The sequence below is a fragment of the Parus major genome, chromosome 1, assembly GCF_001522545.3.
Source record: "Parus major isolate Abel chromosome 1, Parus_major1.1, whole genome shotgun sequence".
NCBI classification, from domain to species: domain Eukaryota; kingdom Metazoa; phylum Chordata; class Aves; order Passeriformes; family Paridae; genus Parus; species Parus major.
In genome coordinates, this window is record NC_031768.1 from 79,709,565 (window position 1) to 79,727,415 (window position 17,851).

The window sequence follows — 17,851 nt, forward strand, 5'->3', positions numbered from 1 at the left end:
ATTCAGGCTGCCTGACAGCTTTTAGGATGGTATATAGGCGGTTCTCATTGAGCATGCAATTAGGTCAGGTGTATGTCTTTTAATAGAGTACTTAATTATATTAACTGTGGATTTTGCTAACAGAATCTGCTAACAGAGACCATAGAAGTCCATGCACAATCAGCCAAGTGCAGAACTTTATGTACTGAAAGCAGGTAGTGTTTTCCTCAGTTGCTCATTTGCCACTGACTGAAGTGCTGTAACTACACTTAGCAGCAGGTATGCAGAGCTTGGAGAGCATTAGCACTGCAAAGTGCTACAGAAATGGAGGATCCATTCCAACAATCCTATCTGCTTTAATTATCTTGGGGAACTGCTTAGCAGCTCTGGCATCCCTAGCATCATTTAGATATCCGTAACAGTTTTGCAATTTGTTTTCTGAAGTGCAAAACAGTATTTCTTACAAAATAAATTTTAGTTTTGTGTGACTTTCTAGGCCAGTGGTAAGCACAGCTGGTACTTTAAAGGTCAAATTCTGCTTTGTATGTTGCATGCTGAGGGGATTGATTGCACCCCCAGTCAATTTGCATAAAACACTAAGCTGGATAGTTGATCTTCTAGAGGGCAGGATTCACAGAATCAATGAGATTTTTTGAGATCATTCAGTCCAACCTATGACCAAACATCTCATGTCAACTTGACCATGGCACTAAATGCCATGTCCAGTCTTTCCTTAAACACTTCCAGTGATGTGACTCCACAACCTCCCTGGGCAGCCCATTCTAATGTCTAATCCCACTTTCTGTGAAGATATTCCTCCTAATGTCCAGCCTAAACCTCTACTGGCACAGCTTGGAGCTATGTCCTTGCATCCTGTTAGTTGTTTGTTCCTGGGTAGAAGAGACCAACCCCCACCTGCTACAGCTTCCTTTCAGACAGTGATAAGGTCCCTCATGAGCCTGTTTTTCCTCAGGCTAAACAACCTCAGATCCCTCTGCAGTTCCTCATAAGATGTGCTTCAGACCCTTCACTCCCCCTGTTACCCTCCTCTGGACTGGAAGAAGGCTCTGCTGAGAGATCTGGACAGGCTGGATTATAGGCTGAGGAAAATTGTATGAGGTCCAACCTGGTGAAGTGGTGGTTCAGAATGTGAGTGCTACAGGTTTGGGGAAGAGTGGCTGGAAAGCTGCCCATTGGAAAAAGACCTGTTGGTTGATAGTGGCTGAACATGATCCAGCAGAGTGCCCAGGTGGCCAAGAGGGCCAGTGGCACCCTGGCCTGGATCAGCAGTGGTGTGGCCAGCAGGAGCAGGGCAGTGATTGTCCCCTGTACTGGGCACTGCTGAGGCCTCATCTCAAATCCTGTGTTCAGTTCTGGGCCCCTCACTGCAACAAAGACATTGAGGGGCTGGAGCGTGTCCAGAGAAGGGCAACGGAGCTGGGGAAGGGTCTGGAGCACAAGTCTGATGAGGAGTGGCTGAGGAAGCTGGGGGTGTTTAGCCTGGAGAAAAGGAAGGTCAGGGAGACCTTATCATTCTACAACTACTTGAAAGAAGGCTGCAGCAAGATGAGGGTCAGTCTCTTCTTACAGGAAACAGAAGAGGAAACTACCTCAAGTTGCCACAGGGGAAGTTTAGAGGAGATCTTAGGAAAAAATTCTTCATTAAAAGGGTGGCTGGGCATTGGAACAGGCTGTCCAGATAATTGGTAGAAACAACATGCCTGGAAGTATTTACAAAACATCTGGATATGGTACCTGGAAATATGGCTTAATAGTGAAAATGGTGGATTAAGAGTTGGACCTGGAGATCTTAGACATCTTTTCCAATCTTAATGATTCTGTGATTCTATGGTTTAGTGATGGACATGACAGTGTTTGATTTATGGTTGTACTCAGTGATCGTAAATGTCTTTTCCAGTTTAAACAATTCTATGATTCTCTGAGTCCAATTTTTTCCCGTTCCCTGAGTATGATTTGTTTCCTTAATAAAATTTTCACAGTTTAGAGAAGTTCAGGTCGGACAGATGCATTTGCTTTAAAACAGGATGAATATAAGAATTTTAAGGCCATATTCTAGAAGCTGTTTGAAGTTAGTGATGTTCTTCTAGCTTATATTTGTGCAGTATTTATGCCATTGGCAAATTCACAGGAAATTTTTCAGGGTTAAATCTTACATACTTTCTCAGGTGGTGTTATTACTGTAATCTCTCTAGAGTGAGCTAGCTGCAAGATCCATAGAATTTGACCTATGTGACTGGAGTAAATGAAAGTTTGTGATTATCTAATTTAGACCATGTCACCATCTACCTATTTTTTCTTAGAATTTATTTTTTAGTTTCAAAGTGATCTGTGTTGAGTAGTCTTTCTAGTTCTCTAGCAATGGCTCTTTGCAACTTGACATTTTCTCAGTGTGCAGCATAAATTTGCCTAGAGGTGGAGGTTCAAGCTGGGTGAGGAATGTTGGCTGTAGCCTGAAACTTTTTCAATTAGAAGTTTTCTGTTGGATAACTTCATTTTTAGAAACCATTTTTTCTATAGCTTTATGGGTTGCTGTGAAAATACTGAGAAAAGTTTTCCAGATGAAAATTTCTCATTTCAGAAAAAAAAAGGGAAAATGTCCTATTGAAATGAAATTACATTTTGAAATATTTGATGCTTTATTCTATTATTTCATGACAGATTAGCAATAACAATACATAATTGTGACGACAATGGAATGCTCTGACATGGTTTGGCTTGATACCATTTGTCATGAGTTAATTCATAAATAATGAAAGTGATAGAGAGTTTTAGAATTTTTTTAATGTTCTTCTGTGACTTTGTGTAAAACTTAGAAGGCCCTGATTTTCATTTTAAGTTGCCGTGAATAAACTAATTTCAACTGTGGAATCTGCTCATAACGAAAAAGAAAATCTAAATTTTTCAGCTGTCTCTTATTCTTAGGAAGTAGCATTCAAGGTGTCACACACCGAAACCAAACAGAAAAAAGAAGCCAAATTACTTCATCTGCAGTCAGCTAATCCATTTCTGATCTTTTCGGATGCTTTTAAACTAGGCTGATTTTCTGATCTCTTTTATCCATGAAGTTTCCAATGAAGTCAGCAGTGTTTCCCAGTTTGACCACGAATCAACAAATCCTATTTAAAATAATTGCTTTCAGGGGCAAAGTGTAAACTGCTCTTAACCTGTTGTTTTTCATTTGTAGCAGAATCTGGTCTGCCACAGAGTGAGAGGGCAATTCATGGGCACAGCCTCATGGGAGTGTTTTATTGAACAATATTGACCTTTTCTGTTTATGACTGTTGTGATATAAATTCTTCAGTGACATAATTTCTGTCCCTGCAGCAGCACTTTATGTTAGTCAAATAGAAATCTCAGCCTGCCTTCTTGTCATAATGATGCTGATACTTGCCCCTTTGAAGGATAAAAGTTTTAGCCCGAAGAAAGAAAAAGCATAAAGTTTTTCACAGAAGGGGATGTTCTACGTGATCACAAGTATTTTTCATTACAGAACTGAGACTGAGGTGTAAATCTGGCATTGGTGTAAATCAGGAAGTGCTCAGTTACAGTCACTGGCTCAGTTCTGATCACCTTTCCTAAACCTAGAGTAACTCCAATAAGGTCAATGCACTTACTTTGGATTTCCTTGGGATCTAAAAGAAATTAGAATTTGACTTTAGGTGTATTAGTACAAATTTGTGCAAATAAGTAAAGAAGGTTTGAAAAATGTTTTGCTTTGGAAAAGAACTACTAAAATATTAGGAACTACGAAGTGTTAACAGGTTTGTAAGAACGCAGTCAAGGAGTAGGCGCAGACACAGTAAATGCAAGTTGCCAATCTAAGCTTGGCACTTTTACACAACAAAAAACTAAGCCAGCCATTTTTAAGAAAGGAGTTAATGAAATTTTAATGGAATTTTTACAGTAAAATTTCTTTAAAAACTTTCCACCGTTTTTTTCAATGTTAGCCATGAATTCTTGACTTCACATTGCAGTTCAGTATCTTGTTAGCTAAATAAGTTGGTTGGCAGAAATGTTTGTGGTCCTGTGGTGTAAAGTTGTGTTGAAATAACTCAGGTTAAAAAACAAAATAAAAAAACTCCCACAGACTATGCTTTTGATTTTGTTTACAATACCAGTAGCATGATGGTAGACCCTCAGTAATTCATCACTGGTTTACTTCAATTCCTTTTTCTCTACCCCTTCTACTCCACCCTTTGCATCTATTCACACACTTTGTGGAGTAAAATGTAGGCAAACCTCAACTCAGTTATGTCACCTTTTCTTTACAATACTTCATGTATTTCTGGTTTCAATGACAGAAAGCACAGATATGTTTGGAGATGCAGACAATTATGGTCTGGGTTCTTTCTAGACTGAAATGGACAAATTCTGAATTTCTGACTATTTTTAAAAAAGAAAATAGTCCACTTTTCCCAAAAAAGCTTTAAGGCAATTCATGCTGCATAAAGACTAAGACTGAACATATTAAAACTTTTGCTGTCTTAGAATCATAGAATGGTTAAGGTTGGAAGGGACATTAAAGGGACCCTGTTCCAACCCCCTCTGCCACTTGCAGGGATCCCACTTACTAGGTCAGGTTGATCAGGGTCCAAACCAACCCGGCCTTGAACACTCTCAGGGATGGAGCAGTTTCCCCAGGCAGCATGTGCCAGTGCCACACCATCCTCTGAGTGAAGAATTTCTTCCTGATATCTCATCTAAGCCTTCACTCTTTCAGTTTAAAACCGTTGCCCCTTGTTCTCTCACCATCTGACCACATAAAAAGTCCCTCTCTCTTCTTTTTATAAGCCCCCTTAATGTACTGGGAGGCCCCAGTAAGTTTCCCCTGCAGACTTCTCTTCTGCAGGCTGAACAACCCCAGCTCTCTGAGCCTGTCTTCATAAAAGAGTTGCTTCAGCCCTCTTATTGTCTTTATGACTCTTTTCTTATTCCTACTCCTATTTTGTATTGTTATGCCCTTATGCAGTTCCTTGCAACCCAAAACTCTGGGAGATCAAAAGAAGATCACATTTGATTCAGCCGATATATGATATTGTAGAGATATATTCAGTGATAAATGTACAGTGTGTTATTGCTTATTAGCAATTTTACAAGATTCAAAAGAGTTTAGTAGACAGACAATTAAGAATTTCTTTAAGTAAAGAACTTTTGCTTACTAGCCAATTAGGAAAATTCAAAACAGTTAAATAGTTTAGATAACTAAGATAAACAACTAAATTATTTTGGAAATTATATTAAGTGTAATTTTTGAAGGGTAACTTAATCCATGCTCCTTAGAGCTTGGGAAAAAATCTACTATGGAGTTCACAGTGGAATGATGTAGACATAACGTGCCAGCTGGCAACATCCTCCTTCACACCTGTTTTCAAGCCTGATCCCTGGAAGACAGTGAATTCCAGGGCAAACACATACCCTCCATGGCTTCATGGTTATGTATGGTTGTGCACAAGCAGACTATTGGATGTGCTCATTTTCTGCTGTGCTGTGTTTTTTTTCAGTGCCTGATCCTGACTGTAGCAGGAGACAGTATCTCCTAACAGACTTAGCGTCTGATCTAGTCTATAGTTTCTAGTTTGTTATCAAACACCTTTAATGTGGTTCTGTCTGCTGCTATTACAGGTGAAAGCATAATTTTTTCCTTATTTGACAGTTATTCTTCATGAAATCCGTTCAAACTGCCCAGAGTATGAAGACTCTAATCCCAGAGAGAATAATTTTACAGATAGAATAAAGCATGTTACCTTCCAAAGTGTTTCGGAAACTGTAATTGGCCATTTTATCCATGGGTCCAGATTCATACTGAGTCAGTGAAAGGCAAAATTCGACATCAGCTGAGGATGGGAGCCTTGGGGTCCTTGATTTATCATTGTTCCCAGGATTTCTCCTTATAGGCCCTTCGTTCGTGGCACTGCATAAAGCCTGCTGGCTGTTGTACTCTTCAGACCGAGTGCAAATTACCTGCATAAAACACTTTCTGTTAGAGGAGTTGCAATTGCAAAAAAAATAAAACAAAAGAGGTACTTGGATGATTTTTTTCTTAAGAACAAAGAAAATGTACAATGTAATAAGTTTGTTTCAAGAATATATGTTATTTTTTACCTTTTAGGTGTGTAATTTTTATATAAGATGGTTATTTAATACAAAACAGCCCTCTAATACAGTGCACATTTTGGAGTCATACACTGATCTGTATCTGAAATTACCCATGTGAACTAAGACATCAAATAATTCATGCTCTTCAAAACTCACTGAGGCTAAATTCAGTGTTACCCACAAATGCAGCAGGACACAGAGTTAAATCTGCTGCTGAATTTGCTAAATGGAGGATTTTTGGCTTCAGCAGGTTACTGAACAAATCCATAATCACAGATTTTCTTTTTACCCCACACAGTAAGAGTGGGAAATGTTGACTTGAAATATGAAAAAAAATATGAAATTATCTGTGTTTGCTTTATCAGGGTAAATGGACACTTACTTTCTCCATGTCTTAATGATGCTACATGTATGAAATGGGAAAATTTGCTGCTGTACTTCCTAGAAATGTTGTGGAGATGAACTTATATCACCAACTGAAATACCATAGTGATGGAGATTGTGAAAGGACCTTAGAGAGATGGATAGTGACGTAAAATACTGCCAGAATCCAGTATAATTTTATAAGTGTTCTGGGTTCACAGAGAAAGTCCAATTACAGTGACATAAAAAGCCATTATTTTTCAGATGATCTGCAGAAGCTGCCAGTCCAGTTTAAGATTCCTGGAAGAACAAGGCAGTTCAATGGTAGGTCTATGAGAATGAAACAGAAAAACAGTGGCTCAGAATTTCTAGAAGTTGTTCTAGAAGGTAATATTGAGGCTCTGAATCAAATTCCACTATTTATCGTTTTGCTTTCCTTTTGAAAAAAACATCAAAACAAGTAAAACTCCAAACCACCAGAGACCCCTTTAAAACACAGGACTCTGCAGTTAGCAAGTAATCAATGTTAATGAGAAAGTTGAGTAGAGAAAGAATAGGTCTAATTAGTGAGTGAGACATCATAGGGGAGAAAACACCTAACACTGAAACCTCAATTTCTTTTATCCTAAGGTATATTTCTATTTCATGGACCAAAACAATGAACAAGGAGGTGAGTGAAAGCAACCATCTCTGCTTTGAATGAGATGGAAGAACCTTAGATCCTCTGTTGAAGGAAGTGGAGATTCATTTCACCTATACTAGCCATGTCGAAACTGTGAGATTGAAGCAACACTTCAGGACGACCTCTGGAGTCAGGAGAGGGGCATCTCATGAGTGTGATTCAGCTCTCCCAAACCAGATATCTGGTAGGTGAGATGCACTTAGCTCTAGGGGTGCCTAACTCTCAACATTGACTAAGTCAAAGAAATAAAAAGAGCAAAAAAATCAATGCCGAAACTGTCTCTGGACTGCAGTTAGCAAGGGAAGCAAAATTAAGAGTGTTCAACTTAATGCTCTATTTCTGCATTAGGGTGGGATGAATCACACCCTGGAGGCTCAGATGTGCTTCTGAACTATCTAAAGACAGAGCCAAAGGCAAGTTGATGTGCTGCTGAACTAACTTTTGAACGAATGCAAGGAGATCAGATGAATCCTTTTGTAAAGGATTTGACGACAAATTCACAGATAATGTTTGATGAAGCTGGTGATATAACAGAGTCCTTAAGAATCTGGAGTTGTTAAATGATAAATTTTCTATGAATATGAATATCATGAAAAAAATTATTCTCATCTATTTTGGGGGTATATAAGAAAGCTTATCAGAGCAATTTATCCTTTGGCACTGGTCTGTAAGCTGCAATCTGTCCATCTCTGTTAAAACTACTGAAGTGCCCTTGGAGGCTATAGGTAGTTTTCCAGCAGAGAATTGCACCAGCACTTTTCCCCCAGAAGCTCACCAAATGGGTCATGGTTGTCCCTCTAAGAGGGACTCAGGTCAGGAGTGTGTCTCTGAGGAGTCTCTTCTAAGAATCCCCATCAAGAAAGGAGAGATAGTGACAGGGAGAGGCCCACAGTTATAAACACAAAACATAGCTTTTATGATTGGTTTGTGTTACTGACTTGATTCCCATTAAAAGGAAAATAGGTGAATGATTCAGGAGAAGCTCTAGGAATTTTTTTATTTATAAAAATGTACCATTCTGTGTCCCTAAAAGTGCATTAGTGATGAAGGCAAATGTGTCTTGGCTGGTGAAGCTCAACCTGTTTCTCAGTTGTCACTTGGCTCAGTGTGGATTTTCTATTTATCTCTCCTATGGCTTTTATCTAGGCTCATATCTCCTGGGTTCTCCATCCTGCCATCTCTTATCTTTCATTGTTTCTCCACTACCCTGGGGATATATTCCTGTTGTGTCCTAAAGAGGAATCACATGCTGTGTTCAAGAACCAGTTCTCAGATATTCAGACAGAGAATCTTCAAGCATGAGCTTAAATATATGTCTAAACAAGAAACTTTCCCCCTTGGTTCTGTTTATCCTTTTCAGTGGGATTTAATGCAATTGTTAATGTCATGAGGCTTATAAATTTTTAGAGTGTTAATGGTTTTTTTCCATTTATGCCTCAGTGTAGCCCTCATTAACTGTCCGACTAACCAAATTCATTCTAAAGAGGAGACAGAAGCTAGAAGGCATTTGGGAAGTCATGGTCAAGAAATGCCACAACATAAGTGCCAGGAATGAAAACTCTTGTTTGTAATCTTCTGCTATTTCTTTTTCTGAACTAAAAATTCAGGCCTACTCATAAAATTAACCAGAATGCTTTTCCAGAAAAATGTAATAGGTGATATTAATTATGTGTCTATCCTGAAACTCTAATTGTCTGTTTTAACAGTTTGCGATGTGTAAGTGATAATAGAACATAAATCAGTCAAATGGTTCTTTCTGGATGTGATCTGCATAAAGCATCCACAAAATGGGTCACATCACTGCCTTCTTTTCATTCAACAGGAATACTTTCTACTCTAAATGTGTTGGTTTAAAATATGGTATTTTATTCCCTTATATAACAGTCCTGAGGAAATTTCTCAATTCATCTTGGACAAATCTTCAAATTCCAGCTGCACCTGCTTGTGTGAATTCACCAGTTCCAGGGAAACTGTTAGGAAGATACTCCAAGGAAAAACTTATGTAAGTAGTGAGCAGAGCAAATACCAGTAGATGGCAGTCCAGAATATGCAGCATCGCTTCTGGACCTTGTAGCACCCAGCAAAAAACATCCCTCTGTGAGATACTGCAGTTGAGACATTGAACACAGCTCTTCTGAGTGTTTCTTAGAAAACAGACTGTAGAGGCTACTGTCTCACACCTTTGGCAAATGGGAAAGCCTTTTGTCTTTTACTTTGCAGCTGCTTGCACAGACCAGCCCCTGTGCCAAAGTAAAGGGAACTGCATTAGAGAAGATTTCAGTGATATTCAGTCTTTTGCTTGCTGTCTTTAAATTCAAAGCTATGGGAAATTTTGTGAGTGATTTCTTGGGGTTACTTTTGTTTATTAGATCTGTTCTCACAAGGGCATTCAACACTGATACTATATACCTAAACACTTGGTAAAAGAGGGTTCTCAGTGATATTGAAATAGGTGCTCACCAAGTGATCTCAAGTTCCTCAGTTTGTGGGGCACTAGAGCCACTCAAAGGGCTAATCCACACCTCTGGATTAGAAGTGATCCCTTCCACTCTTCTCCTCTGAGGCCACTGAGCTCCCCTCAGAAGCTCTACCAGCATATTTTCATAGTGTTGTGTTGCAGATTAGATAGCCTAGCAGAAGCACTTCAGACTACAGTCAGAGCAACCACCTGACTTGCTGATGTGTGCCAGCCAGAGAGGTATAGGCACTTGATGACCTTCCTTGACACTTCCTCTCACCTTTGTTTGTCCTACATGAAGTCTGGGCTCCTGAGTTGGAGCCTTGCATCCTGTTACGGAGCCAGAAGAGATTTTGCACTGATTCATTGTCTTTCTCTGTCTTTGTCTACTTACTCTCACAGCCTTGCTTGGGAATGTCATTAAAGCACAGCTCTCACACTAGATTTAAAACATTTAGCAGCTATAAAGAGGTTTAATTTTTTCTTTTTTAGACTGCATTAGGGCCTGGTATAATTTAGTCCTAATTAAGTGGCATCCAAACTGGGAAAATGCAAGGAAATTCCCAGATACAAACCATACCTTGGAACCTTGTTTTTATAGTTGCAACTTTGAAAGCTGCTGTATCTGTAGCAGACTAAAAGGGTCTTAAGAGATTGTGTATATTTATATCTGGTTCTTCATTTTCTGCTGAATATTGCAGGAATGGAAAAGTTAAACATGAAGAGGACTGAAAGAAAGGGAGAAAATAAGCAAAGCAAAGCCTTGAAGGCATTCTAAGAAACATCTAAAAGGGTGAGGTCCTTAATTGTCTTTCTTCCCCTTATGGCACATAAATAAACTGGGGGAGCTGTGAAACTCAAGCTAAGTGGAGATGAGACAAACATCTGGCTGCATTAAAACAAATCTGGGGCCTTCAAGGTATTTTCTCATCTTCCAGTAAGAGCTGGCTGAGTTTCACCATTTTGCTTGAAAGCAGCCCAGAACTGGAGGGCAACCTATACCAAATAAAGCACCTCAAAATGGTATTGGGCTGGAGTAGGAAATTCTGTTAACAATTACTGATGAGGTATTCGCTAGCAGCTCTTGGTCTGACAGGCCATGAGTCTCTGCTCTCTGGCTGTTTCCAAGCTGTACCATCCCTGCTGCTGTCTCCATGTCTACTGTGAAATCACTCAGACACATCTGTCTAGAGAGAGATGGTAGGACTCTTCTGATGATTAATTATTAACGAACCCCAGTTTTTACACAATCAACCTAGCTATTGATTTATACTCCTCTAAACGTGTAAATTTTTCATCTTTTACTTTACATAACTCCTGAGCAAGCATGGCTATGCATTAGAGGAGAGCCAAGCATCCAGGGACCCAGCTCCACTGTCACCCACACATGATCCCATGGGCAGGGACACAGAGGCTGAGGATACCCAAGTGGCTGCTTCTGCTCTGCACAGATCGTGATACCTTGCTGCTGTGGTCATGAGGTGGCATGTGAAGAGAAATTTATAATCCATGTAAGCATACCATTAGAGAACACCCTTCATAAATCCTTTCTTTATAGTTGGTCCATTTGAGCTCTTGCTTTTTAATGTACCAGCCCGTAGCTGGCACCACAACTTAGTAAATTGCAGTAAAATATAAAGCTTGTGAGTTCCTTGGGTGTCCAGAAGCAGATGGATGTAAGACTCTGGCTGATTTAAGAATCAAGAAGCGCTGGCTTCTGGTGTTTGTATTTCTGAAAATTTCCTGCAGTTTTTAAAGGTAGATGTAAAATAATTTTTCAAATAATGCTGTCAGACAATTCAGCTAGCAATACAACTCCCTGATAAAATGTACTTAGAATTAAATAACTATGTCTGAATAGCTGAATTCATATTTCTTATGAAGTCATGTTTTCAGGTAATGGATCTAAAGTACTGTCATTATTAGTTCAGAAGCATTTTATCCATTTTCTATTTGTGTAACTTGTTTCTCTTTTACAACAGCTTTGCTTTTGTGTAAGTGGTTCTTCAGGGTGATATGGAATGAAGTGCTAAGGGAAATTTTCCATGCTTGCAACAAAGAATTGGCAGCAGGCTTACCCCAGCACATCCGAGAGCAGCCAGTTCTCCGTGTTATGCAATTGCTTCTCTCAAGTCTTAGGAGAGACAGAATAGAGGGAGCTGAAGTTGGTGGTGTTTCCTGCTTACCACAACAGCAAACTGAAATAGCACTTAGATTCTCCAACTTTATTTTCTTCATCTTATGTCTAGCACACTGTGGGGATTCCCAGACTCAAAAGTTAACTGCCAGCAGAAAGATTCTGCTTTTAATTTGCAGTAGGCTTTTATGCATTAACAACTCCATTGACTTCAGTTGTTCTTGAAATGAGTCCTGGTGTAGAAGAGAGAAAAAAATTAACCTCCTACTATTTAGAATCATAGAACAGTTTTTGTTGGAAGGGACCTTTAAAGGTCAGCTAGTCCAACCCTCCTCCTATGGGCAGAGACATTTTCTGTTTTTTTTTTCTTTGTGGTTTTTTTTTTTTTTGCATATCCATTACTTTGAATAATTGTACAAAAGAGCACTAAAACAAAACAAAAAAATCTCTCAAAATGTTATAGAATATCTCCAATTCCCATATAGTTTTCTGTTAAGTTGACGTGGAATTGCAAAAATTGCTAAAGCATTAGTATGACACATGCAGTCCTAATGCTGAGTATAACACTTGAATCATTGCAAACAAGTAACTGAAAACATGAGAAAACCCTTCCCACCCACCCTAAAACATGAGCTAAGCATACAAACAAAACCAGAAAGGATTCCTGATAGTCTTGCTGGTAAAAAAGAGGCAGGAATCTGAAGTGTCACTTAAATTACAAATATGAGAGAAATGTGGATGGATAGTTCACTCAGCCAAGTGGTAACAGCAGCATGTTGAAGAAAAAGTAAGGTGAAAGCAAGAATTTCAGCATGTATCCATGGGTATCCATGTTGCCATGGTAACCCTTCAATTGAATAAAGTATTTTCTCCTTTCTTTGGGATTAAAGAAAAAAAGAAAGAGGGATGCTGTTCTGCAAATAGGCACTTTACCTTTTTTAAAATAAAACCATTTCCTAACATAACAGGCATTGTTTTGTTATGCTTTGGAAAGACACTTATAATTCTAAAAAAGACACCATATTATTGATGTGCTATTCACAGGTTTCTCTTGCCCTCTTTTTATTTTGAATGCTTGCTAAAAGCCTGAATTCCTTCTAATTCCTTCACATTTCTGTATTCTCCTGTTGTTTTGGGGTTTTTTCCCTTCTTCTATTTTTTTTTTTTTTCACTCATGCTGTTTAGCTACAGAGCTTAGAGAATCAGAGCTTTCTGCAGCAGATCTGTGGCTGTTTTCCAGTTCAAGCTAAGGCTATATTTGTTCCCTTTTGATTTTCTGGAGTGATATTCTGATCTCTTACTTTGTGCTATTCAAAGGAACTGTATTGACTGCTATTCCCTATTAAGCAACTGTTTAAATTTGGATTCAATGCTAATAAAGAAATATCTTTACCCCAAACTCATGACTGAAAATGCAGATCTGTTCAATCTCTTTCATTCTTTCTCAGGATAAGACAGGAGAGCCATACATAGATGAAAGATATTAGAGGGAAATGATAATATTTGAAGGTAAAGTTAACACTTATTTTGGAAATTTTGATAAAATTGTAACATTTCCAGAAGTTGCTGAAAAATATAAGTGATAAACATTTCCAGAAAATACCTGGAAAACATCAGCAAATGAGTTAGGTGCTCTAACCTATGTACACTGACACTGAATGTGTTTTAAACATAGCATAACTTTTATTCCTGCACCCCTTAAAGTTATACAAAAATATCTCTTTGAGCAACTTTTTCTATTAAAAAAAAAATCTTAATTTTAAGACTATATTAGTGGGAAATAACTTTAAATAATAAATTATAAGCATGACAGTTTCTTAAATATATCAATTGCTACTAATAAATTTTCTGGGTATTTACTACCAAGATGAAAATATCTTAGGAATCTGGACACAATTAATAAAGCCTTTGGAAAAAGAAACAAAACAACAACTAAACTCAACTATCAGACAACTACATGTCTTTTAGAAAATCCTGCTAAGTTGCTGATTCCTGTGTATTTCCTGTCTCCTCCTACCTTGGTTATCTCATCCAAAATACTGTATTGATAGCTCCAGTTTTCACATATAACTAGTGAAATTCTGGTTTAATTTAATCCTCTTAACCACATATACCATTTTCACACAACAATTTATTCAGTTCACAGCAGAACAGCATAAGATCCACTTTTTTCTGACAGTACAATCTAATTAAGCTAGTAGAGTTGATCCAAATTAAAACTTCTAGAAATAAGAAGAATCTTAGAAAATGGAATGAAAACACATGTTTGTATTTGTATCTATTTTATGGCTATACAAACACTAAATTAAATGTGTCCAGGAAATTTCCCAGGCACAGAAGCAAAGTGACATCAAATAATCCATGTCTATGTCAATAAAATAATTTTAGTCTCATAGACAGGGTGTCTCTGTGCAAACATTCTCCTGGGAATGATCCCTGAAATGGTGCCTGTCTGAAGGAGAAACAGGTATGCCAGAGAATAGCCTAAATACTTCTGTTACTCTGTATTTCCAGATGCTTTTAGAGGTATACACACCCTGTATGTGTGTATAACAGAGGTATAGACACCCTGTATTATTCAGAGGGCACAAATCAAAACTAAATACAGCACAAGTAGCCCAGCAAGCCCAATTGGGTGCTGATTTGTAATATGCCAGAATATCCCAGAGCTGCTTGAATTTGTCTCTCTGTTAAATCACTAAAACTGCCCAACCTTCATTTGGGCTGCTGCTACAGAAATAAACAGAAGATAGATGTAGACAAACATAGACAATCATAGACTTCAGTGACAGAAGCAACTGTTGCTGTTGTCATGATGGAGTGTGTCTATTGAAGCTAATAGACCTTTGTCACTGTATTTTAGACAATGTGTCAGTGATGAGCAAGAGACAAAAAAGGGCTCTCAGTGTTAGAACAGGACACTATAGCTCAGCTATATGAGACCTTATCACTTCTGTGTAAACTTTCACTGTGTTTTATGGGTTCATTTGAAATGCTTTTAATTGGCAGGAATCACTATTGCATTTGCCTCTCAGTTCCTTTGAGCAACAGAGATTATTTCTTTTCTATTTCTTTGAACTGCTGATGTGAATTACACAGACAATGCTTCTCTGCTCTGAAGGTGTGATTTACTTGTTTGTCTGTTTGCTCAACATTGAAAGCAGGTTAGTTTAATTTGATAGTTTTTAACTTGTGGAAGGGAGGAATACACTGGGAGAGGGGTAGAGCACCTGAAAACCCTTTGCTTCTATTTCCATCATTCAGTCACAAATTGTTTTGCAATGATCGTCTGCTAGAAATTTATATGCATAAATCCTGCTTCTTCTGACCTAAATGCCACACCAGAATCAAGAATGTTTAAGCTGCTGAAGGCCATTTTTGGACACAAAGGCATAACTTTCCTCCTTCCACTTTACTTTTATGTTCTTAATTAAACATCCTAAACCTTACAGTCAGAAAGAAATGAGAAACAGTTACAAATGAACAGTTCTAAGTGAAGATTAAGTCCACATAAAATCCAATTTGCTGTCTGGTATTGCTTACTTTCTCTCCAGGAGTATCTAAGGGAAGGCAGAGTGTCTAAGCTCCCATCTTGTGCCCCTCACCAAAGTGCTTAAAATCAGATGGGTTCATTCCCTTCCCCTTTCCTTGGCTGGCTCTTACCTGCCACGAGGAGAAAATTGATGCTGGGCTGAGTAAATTAGGGTTGCTGGGATGTCTGCCACCCATGTACTCATCATTGCAGACCTCGCAGTCCTCTGCATCTCGCCAGTCCCAGTAGGGGATGGTGAAGTTCTCATCACCCGTTATCCTCTGGATCTGACGTTCCCACATCAGCAGAAAGACCCGATGCCAAGGCAGGAAACCAGGGGCTTCGTGGGCAAAATCAATGTCCCGCCACACATTGGACCCACCTAAGAGTGTGTCCCTAGAGGCATAATAATGCATCCACACAAAGAGATCGTAGACATTGATGTCCCTGAACATGGGGTTGGAGCCATTATTCATCTGAGTATACGTGCCAGTAGCAATTACGTAGTCCTGGCTAGGGATGTTCTTCGCCAAGTTAAGATAGGCAAGAAACTTGTTCTTTTCACTGGCGGTGAGCTGGAAGATGTTTCTCCTTGTTTTCACTTGCCTTTCAGTGCAGTTGATCCCAGAGAAGCCAAATTTGCACTCCCCACAGTTGAATCCCATGAAGTTGCCCTCACATCTACACGTCCGGTTGTAAAATACAGAGGGCCAATCCTCTCTGTCATCCACTCCTGAAAAAGGGAACTGTGGTCCCAGAGGAGCCTGGGAGAGAAGGATGTTCTGGCAGGACCCTCTGTTGGAAAGCTCCCCACAAGTGGACCCATCTCCATCCCAAGGGGGACAGCACTCCTTGCTCAGCAAACTCTGCACGTTCGCACAGACTCTGGGGAACTGCCCAGTGGATGGCTGAAGGATGACGAGCAGAAAACCCAGGGCAAATCGCAGCATACTGACAGAGCAGCAGGAGAGCATCAGCGCTATGCTTCAGTGCTTGGAGTGTTCTCTCTGACCCCTCCAAAGGCCTGTGTGTGAAAGGAATTCCTCCCCTCCACCAGGAATGCTTCACCACTGACTTCTGCCACAGCGCACCCTTCAATGTCCTTCCCCATTCCTACATGAGATGCATTTGCACACAATATACACTTCAGGGTTAATCTCATTATCACATGTTCTAGGTGAAAGCCAAGTGACTTTCTCCCCACCCCCTACAAGTTTCAAAATGCAGGCATTTATTACAAGCTTTCGTCTTCTGTCTAGCACATGATTGCTCTCCCCTGGCAGTTGGAGAGGAAGTAAAATTAGAGTTTGGACACAGAATCAATTGTAAGTTCTTAGAATTCCTAGTTTGATTCTATGCTTTAGAGTAATAAAGTTAAATAAAGATGTGGCAGAATCTGGTTGGTTAAATAGAAAGAACAATGAACCTAAAAAGAAAAAAAAAAAAGAATTTTTGAGCAAACTGTTTTTTTAACAGGAAGCAAGAATAAAATGTGGTCAGATTAAGTGTGAACACAGTGCAGAACCAGAAGAAATTGTTTGACTTAGCATTTTTACATTTCAGTGTGAACTGGGTTTCTCGGATTAGCATATGGCAAAGGGAAGTGAGGGAAGTAATATACTTTTTGTAAGAAAATTGTTTTTATTCTCCTAAAATTGTTAGCATTTTCACAGTTGATGATACACAGAAGTCTGCATGACAGTCTTCTCCACAGTTTTGTGGGGAACACGGACAATCTGCCAGTAGATTTTCAGAAAGCACTTTGAGCATCTGTCTCTGGATCAGGGGAAAAACCATTGACTCCTGTTTTTCTCCCATTAAGCAGTTTGCAAACACCGTATCTGTGTTCTTTGCTCAATATGTTACTGGGCAGCCTCCAGACCACCCACCTCTTTCTTCTTGTACAGTAGCCTGAGCAGATATGACAGAGCTGCATGAGCAGATTTAAAAGTTAGACATTCTTTGAAGCTGCCCCTTGCAAGAGGACAACTGTTTTACTGCTGGGAAAAGCACACATGAATTATCCATTATTTCCTTCAGCTACTACTGCTGTTTGTAAGCGTAGTTTTCTTGGGTTTGTTTCTTACAAAAAACTTCGTGAATGATTTCCTTGTGCTTAGGGAGGGCAGGAACAACATATAGGCAAATGAAGTGAGAACCTTGCTGGGAAACGAGGCCTTTGCTGGGATCAGGAGGTCATCACATGACTATGCTGAGGAGCACGAGGTGCTTTAATCCTGTTGGCTTCTACGCCTCAGGTATCCCAGGGGATTATCCCTGAGTCCCACTCCCAGGGAGCCTGTGATGGGGGAGCCTGGAGCAAGAAGCAAAAAGGGAAAGGATTTGCTTTTTCAAAAAATATTTTTAACCATAGTCTGATGTTTACTATTTATTAGCTGATTCTGCTGGTTTCCACATTAGGCTTGTAAAACACATTCTATCATAGAAATGCTATGTGTTTATTTTATTCTTCTTTTCTTTTCTTTTTCTTTTCTTTTCTTTTCTTTTCTTTTCTTTTCTTTTCTTTTCTTTTCTTTTCTTTTCTTTTCTTTTCTTTTCTTTTCTTTTCTTTTCTTTTCTTTT

The 17,851-nt window shown here is 39.1% G+C and overlaps 1 protein-coding gene across 1 annotated transcript in view; it reads right to left on the reverse strand.

Annotated features, from left to right (window-relative positions):
- Positions 1-16,406, reverse strand: part of TYR (tyrosinase) — a 42,634-nt gene extending 26,228 nt beyond the window's left edge. The window contains exons 1-2 of the mRNA XM_015617533.1: positions 15,400-16,406; positions 5,745-5,961 (exon numbers count right to left, since the gene is read on the reverse strand). Coding sequence (XP_015473019.1) covers positions 5,745-5,961; positions 15,400-16,242 — 1,060 coding nt within the window. The 5' untranslated portion in view covers positions 16,243-16,406. The remainder of the gene's footprint in view (positions 1-5,744; positions 5,962-15,399) is intronic.
- Between the last annotated feature and the right edge of the window lie 1,445 nt (positions 16,407-17,851).